This window comes from Papaver somniferum, chromosome 11 (genome assembly GCF_003573695.1).
Source record: "Papaver somniferum cultivar HN1 chromosome 11, ASM357369v1, whole genome shotgun sequence".
NCBI classification, from domain to species: Eukaryota; Viridiplantae; Streptophyta; class Magnoliopsida; order Ranunculales; family Papaveraceae; genus Papaver; species Papaver somniferum.
In genome coordinates, this window is record NC_039368.1 from 86,310,497 (window position 1) to 86,318,242 (window position 7,746).

The 7,746-nt window shown below is 33.8% G+C and overlaps 1 protein-coding gene across 1 annotated transcript; it reads right to left on the reverse strand.

The window, feature by feature from the left end:
* Positions 1 to 2,424: 2,424 nt before the first annotated feature.
* LOC113324742 (loricrin-like) lies at positions 2,425 to 4,184 on the reverse strand. The gene is made up of 4 exons (XM_026573033.1): positions 4,123 to 4,184; positions 3,932 to 4,020; positions 3,801 to 3,887; positions 2,425 to 2,603 (listed from the first exon to the last, which is right to left on the reverse strand). Exons 1-4 carry the CDS (start codon positions 4,182 to 4,184, stop codon positions 2,425 to 2,427), a joined length of 417 nt encoding a protein of 138 aa, XP_026428818.1.
* Positions 4,185 to 7,746: the final 3,562 nt, after the last annotated feature.

The window sequence follows — 7,746 nt, forward strand, 5'->3', positions numbered from 1 at the left end:
TCTCATGTCTTTAATGCAATCTAATTATGAGTATAGTAGTATTTGAAAAAAAAATTTTGTTTGTGGCTTTTAGAAGAAAAAAAAGTTAAGAAACACTTATTCCATATTAACTAATTGTTGATTACAGAAGCTAAATACCATGTGTAACTGTTGACTACAAAAGCATGTATAATCGTTGCTAAATATCATGTATGACCACTGACTATAGAAGTTGAATAACATGTGTAACTCTTGGATACACATGTTAAATAACATATGTAACTCTTGGATAGACATGTGAAATAACATGTTTAACTTCTGAGTTATTTATTAACATGTGTAACTGCTGATTAAATAAGCGAAATAACATGCTTAACAGATGATTATAAAAGCAAAATAGTATGTGTAACTTTTGGATACACATGTTAAATATCATGAGTAACTGTTGATTTTTTTGTGGTGGAATCCGTTTTCGCTAGCTCTCTTGCTGAATCCTTTAATAGCTGGATTTTGTATCTGACAATAAGATGTCAGCATATTCTCTTTTGTATTAGGTTTTGATACGTTTATATTAATTTTTATTTGATTTTTACTTGTATACCTGATATGTATTTACAAAAGTTGTATATAAAATCTAATATGGACAGAAGTTGGATAGCTTTTTGTTCTTTTTGAAATATGAGTTTCTATGTTTTTGATTTTTTTTGTTGTCCAACATATAAGGGAGAGACAATGGTGTTTTTACAACTCATAATGGTGTTGTGTTTTACTTGGGGAATTTGTATGTCAAAATCTTGCATGACCTTTTACTTTTTAATAGTGAATTTCCACATAATAGCATTTTCCCATATAATGTATGCAAATATAATGAATCACTTTCACATATCCAAAATATTATATTCTTAGTTCACTTACTTATTGCTGGATAAACGTAGTTTCTTGTTGTAACTTCACTCACTTATAACTAACATTCTTGCTTATTTACGAAATTATTATCTTTCTTTTACTTTCTTCCTAAAATGTGGTTCTTACTAGCTAACGTTGGTTGGAAGGTGCTTTGACATTAAATAGTTTACCATTGTACCTAAAAGTTCTTAGCGGAGCGTCTTCAGTCGATACTGATACATTTTGGTTTGTCAGTCATCGAAAGCATCTCACCTCTACGTCACACTAGTTATATGCATGTGTAACTCTCAGTTACACAAGTCAGATGCATGTGTAACTCTACGTTACACTAGTTATATGCATGTATAATTTCTAGTTACCTTACCCAGATGCATGCAAAATTTTTGATGTCTATACAATAATTGTTTCTTTAGAAAGTACTGGTACCCAACATGCACATATTATTTAATATTTTTGAAGAATTGCTTTTTTTGTGTGTGGTTGTTTTGATTAAAATGTGTATATAATTTTTAGTGAAGCCAAATCTTTTTAATGTACGCATCCTTGAACTCACATGATTCATTGATAGCTTTAGATTAACTCATAAGCATAGATAATGCTAAAAGAATCTTGTGAACGTGATACAAGAATGTTTTAGATATGAATTATTTTTGCAGGTTAGTTTTCATGTACTTTTTAGGTACACAAGCTATAGGAAAGTGTAGATTCTGAATACACATGCCAAATCGCATGTGTACCTTCTAATTACAGTTGTCAGACACATGTGTAGCTTCTAGTTACACTACTCATAAGCATGCGTGTAACTTCTAGTTACACTAGTCAGAAGAATGTGTAACTTTTATATATGGATGTGTAACTTCTAGTTACACTAGTCAGAATAGGCCATTGTATGTTTAGATCTTACTTGTCTTTTGATTTTTAATCAATTATTTTGGTTTAGTTTTTTTTTCTTTATCCGTACAAATTAATAATCCACTGTATGTTTCAGCTTTACGTGCAAATATGTATGTGTAATTCCTGGTTACACATGCAAATATTCTTAGCTACACAAGTCAGATGCATGTGTAGCTTCTAGTCAAATACATATGTGGTTTCTAATTATACTAGTCATGTGCATCTGAACTAGTTATGCATTGCTAAGTGTATTGTTCTTTTTATCTCATTAAGATGATTGTTTTTTGTTATTCTCCCGGTTGCCGTAACTTCTAATAAGTGACTTGAAGAATTAACCTTTTGCAAGGTTAACTATTATGCACATGAATCTCAAGATTTCCTAGTATGATATTAAGAAGAGGAACATGCGCCCTATAAATCTAATATAATAGGGTTTAAATATGTGTTTGATCTTATTTTTCGTTCGACATACATTAAGAGTTTTTTTTTGCTCATTTTTCTACACGAAATTGTTGAGTAATAATTAATTAGATTTGTGACACAAAGTAAATTTTTTTTTATCATACATGACTGTCGTTGTTCTGTTAGAATTAAAAACGAGAGCTAGAACTGAATAAGAATGTGTTTGTTTCATGAAAACTGTAATTAAAAGAAACAATGTGCTTGGATCGTAAGTTTTTCAACTCCGCCAACAATTGATTTCGCTACAATCTCAACTTCATTAGATCCACGGCCACGACCATCACTATCACTGCCACCATCAATACTCCTGTCACCACCACCACCACCACAAGAAGAGTGAAAACCAGATCCAGAAATACAAGCTAACTTAAAACTTCTCAAATAACATCTTCAAATTAATTTCCTAAATGAAGGAGAAAACGAAAATAGGATATATATATCCCTAGAAAAAATTAAATTCGAATTAAAATTACAAGAAAGCTTGTAACAATATCAATATCGAACAAAGTTTTAATGTTTGATTTTCCAGGTTTTTGTCTGATTTGATTTGTTTTCTTTGCACGTTTTCAACTTTTTTTCGATGTTGATTTGATTTGAGTACCATCAAATTGTTTCCATCCAGGTTTCTATTTGGGATTAGTACGAGTAATCGATTGTTTTTCTGGTCTCGGTTTGTTTCTCTCTGATTTTTTTGAATTATTTGGGATTAGTATGAGTAACCGTTTTTTTTCCTAGTTTTCTCCTCCCAAATTTACTTTTTCTCTCCAAAAAGTGAAAATGGTCTCTGTTCTTCAATAGAAATGTAGATTTAGGCAGTTACGTACCTAAGGTTTATCTGGTTATTTCATCTTATATTAAAATAAAATTATATTTAATATGGGGCATGAGTATAAATGTGTTTTAACTAGGGGCATGATATTATAGATAATTTATGGGTAGGGCCTTCGCCCAATTTTCCCTTTATAAAAACAGTTATAACTTGTGTGAAAACGATTATAACGGATCTAAATAACCCCGTTATTTCCTATTTATCGGCAATATATAGAAATGATGTCGGTGACCATCACAGACACGCTACATATGCGTGACCGTTTTAACGTTTGTTTTCCCGGAAATAACTGTTGATTTTCACCTTGATTGAAACTATCGTAGGAATCCAAGCTTGGTTTCTCTTTTTATCACAAACCCATAAGGGATGGCCGATCGGAGGGCCGAAGAGGGGGAGTCCTTTTATGGCCACTTTTTTGTCAAATCAAACCTAACACAAATTTACAATTTGATAAAAAGATCTATTTTGGTGTAGTCCTTAGGAGATGAAAAGACTAAAATACTCTTTACTTAAAAAAAACGTTCCTCCTTATCCTCGTCTCTCTCTTAGTTACCCATCAGTTCCTTTGTCACGAAGTGATTACTTTGTATTACATCCTTCATTCATCACGAACCAGTTCCAATGCGCTCCATGCCACCTTCAATACAACCGTCGTTGTCACCAATTTTTGATAGTTATGGTGGAGAATACCTAGTGAGATTTCTTACCACTAAATATCTAGTGAGGATACCTTCACCACTGCCACTACCGGAATAACCAGCAATATCGTCACCACCATCTCCACCGTAACCAGTATCACTACCGTTGAACCATAGACCTGAAGTAATTCAAGTATTTTTGATTCTTACTCACCACCATTACCACAACTAGCATAACCACCTACGCCCACAGTACAACCACCATCTCCTTCGTCATAATCACCGCCTTCGCCACCATAAGCAACACTAATACTGCCACAATTATAACCACAGCAGCATCACCTCCGTTACTGTCACAACAACATCAAATCTACACCACCACCTCCATCAATATCGCCACAACACCACTATCACCAGAAACGCATCACAACCTCCATCAACACTATCACCAGTACCTTCGCTGCCGCCACCTCCATTCCAACCTATAAAGAAGTTAACACGATATTCATTTCCTCTCTTAAAATCATACCAAATCTTCTTCCAAAGTATTCTAATTATTTATTCGTATTACTTAAAGTAATATCAAATCCAGCTCAAAAGTAAAACGAATCTTAGTTAATTGCTTTATCCTATTCAATCCAATCTGATCTAATTCCAATCGACTAAATTACACGAGAGAGAGAATGAGGCTACTCTAACATGTGGTGGTGGTCATTTGGGTCTTTGTAGGATTTTGAGAAAAACTGAGAATACAAAGAAATAGATAATGGTAGCATGGCGGGTGTAAATGTGAAAGAGGAAAAACGAAGAATCAAGGTTTTTACTGCTGAAATTACAAAGCTATCCTAAGGTTTTCTAAAATGAACTATCACCTTGCCACACATCATAGACTAAACATGTGTCTAGCGTTACTAAATCGTCGATAATACTGTATGACCGGTCCCAACAGTTAAGCACAACAGTTACGCTATACTGAAATTTTTGCCTGGAAGATGGAGTTGCACAGTCCGACAGTGTAGCGCCAACATGGCTGATACAACGAAAAGCTACTTAGCAAATGCAATACGACACGATAGTGTTGCATATCCTTAGTCAGAGTTATCCCATCTCAAGGAAAGAGTAAAAGATGAAATACAAAGTCATGGAATGACTTTGGCATCGTTCCAAGCATTGGCCAAAGCTTGGACAATGTATATGCAACAGTCGCATTGCAAAATGCGCCGATGGTGATTATTGCTCGCCAAAATGGATGCAAATGAAGCATGAAGTTGAAATAAGCAAGTCAAGACTCAATTGGCATGATATTTGGGTGTTGGCATCCAAATAAGCTAAGTGCATAATCGGGACGAATGAAGCACAACCATTGCTGAATACTTGGCAGAAGTACAAGTTGATAGAAGCGATAAACATCAATATCCGGAGTCAACAAATCACATGGATAGAATAAGAAGATGGATATAGAAGAAAAAATGTAGATGGTTTTAGATGTTGACTAAATTGAACGGTGTTTTCTCTATCTGTCTGAAGGTCGTTGTCAAGATAAACCTATCCTAATGGACTGGGATACTGGTATGACTAATATCAACACAATTGGCATATACAAGGGAACCGGTGGTCCATATCCTAATTCTAGATAAACTGAGCTGGCATATACAAGGGAACCAGCGATCAATTTTATTAAACAATTTATTTTGGTTGGTCTGATGGTCTGGTCTTAATTTTATTATTTTTTTCAAGTTCCTTTTCAACCTTTTTTTTTGCTTGCTAAGTAACTCAATTACTCTACTTCATTCGTAACAACTCGATGCGTGTGCCTCACCAAATCATCTAGAGAAATCTATTTTTAAAATAAAATAAAATAAAAACAGAAGGTGAAAAGGACTCAACGATATATGGCGAAACTAACATGTTATTTCTAACACCTTAGCTCTGTGCTTTTATGAATAAACTCTATGTAGATGCTTTCATCCACTCGGATTGGTTCCTCAACTCCTACAACCAAGATGCTTCCATCCACTTAGATTAGTTAGTTCCATCCTTAATAGGAATAGATTTTTAGGTTTTGGAATTTAAAGTAATGCAACTAAAAATTTTCTCCCAGACCCCCAAACTTAAATCTAACATTGTCCTCAATGTTCTAAAGATAAAATTAAAAACATGAACAAGGAGAAACTATTACCATCTGAAGAAAAAGAGTTAAGGAAAGATATTACCGTGTTGCATGAGCATGGTTTACCTCCCAAGAAGTGCTAAGTTTAACTTATTCATCCATACATAAGAAATAATTAATCACCTCGAATCATATAGCAATAGCCGAAACAATTGTGGGTCGTTTTCATCAAAAAGTGTTATCACGGACAAAGGGAAATTGCAACAAACCAAGAAAGTGAATAAACATAGCACACACTTGCCTAGTTTTATGTTTAATACAACTACATATAGTTGTGGTTCATGTTCAGGTTCTATAAAAGGGTCTAAATAAAACATTTTCATGTGTTGCACCTCCTCATAAGTAAGATCCAAATTATCGGGTTGTAGAGTCTGTAAAAACACAAATAAGAACTTATAAGCACATAAGAATAACCTGAATAATTGAGGATCCTCACAGTCAATCATAATTGACTCACACAGTTGACGACAATGAAAGTGGTGGACAATCTTAAGAAAATGTGTCGTTTCTATTTTCCTAAAATAATTAGGTCTAGTCTCATAACTTAATAACTGGCACATTCGAAGTTTATACGTTCCCAGATTGGACGAGAAACATTTGGTGGGAAAATAAAGTCAATATGGGTATCATAGCCTATGTCAACCACATCAACCAGAGGATGGGTTTTTAATAACTGAACTTCCTTACGGAGATCATTAGGTACAGGAAAACGTGCAAGAAGATAATGTGGTAAAATGGTTGAGGAACATATGTCAAGTCCCGAGTGAGGGATATTTCTAAGATTCAACGGTAAAGCATATGGAGAATGATCTTAGAGTTTTCGATGTCTCTAGAAAGACTAGTCCCAACTTCCCTAATTTCTAGGTCATCAGATTCATGAAAATGGTAAATTGGTTCTTCTAAGTTATAATCGTAAGATGTGTCCTCACTCATATTTGAACTCTTTATTAGTCTATCCTCTTTGTATAAGACTAATGTTTCTAAATCACTAGACTCTGAAACAATATTCTCGGAAGAAAATCGTTCCTCTAAACCATTATTGTCTTCAAAATCAAAATAAAATACTACATCATCTAAAGACGTGGTATTTGTAGTCAAATCCTCGTCATTCTGAATAGGTGAATAATCATTAAAATTATAGGGATTTGAACCAGAAATAACACTGTCATCATAAAGTTCATTTGGAGTAACAAGTAACAAATTACTAATCACTAACGTCAGATTCTTCATCAACACTATCCTCATTATAATAACATGAAAATGGTTGAACCTCATAGAAACGAGTAGTGTTACCAATTCTAACCTTGTCATCTTGATTATGTAAATAACTATCTTCATTTTTAAGGGTACTATTATTGAAAACAATATATTGGAAATTAAGATTATTTCGGACAATTCTTTTGTTCGTCTCAGCCATTAGCTTGAGGGATTCCTCTATAGAAAGTTTTATTTCGTCAATAACTAAGTTATTCATCGCAGCTATTTTACGTGTCGACTCTCTAATTTCTTGAGGGACTCTTCTAAAGGATGAATAGGAACAGAAGGATCATAAAAAGGACTAGTTTTCAACAGTTGAAGTCAACTCAGGCCACCGACTCATGTGTCTGTGTATGAACCCGAGGGGCCGAGACAGTATCGTAACTGTCGTCCTTCCCTGCAGCAGTTTATATTTAATTCAACCCTTCCTTAGGGTTTAAAAATAATAATGTCTAAGTCCCAAAAATAAATAAATTACAACAATACAACAAACCCTAATAAAATTTTCCAAAAATAAAAAGCTAATAATTAAAAATAATTTTTTCTTCACTCCTTTTGGATTCCTCTTTTCTTTCCTTCTTTGGTGATGCATTCCTTTTATAGCGCTTTTT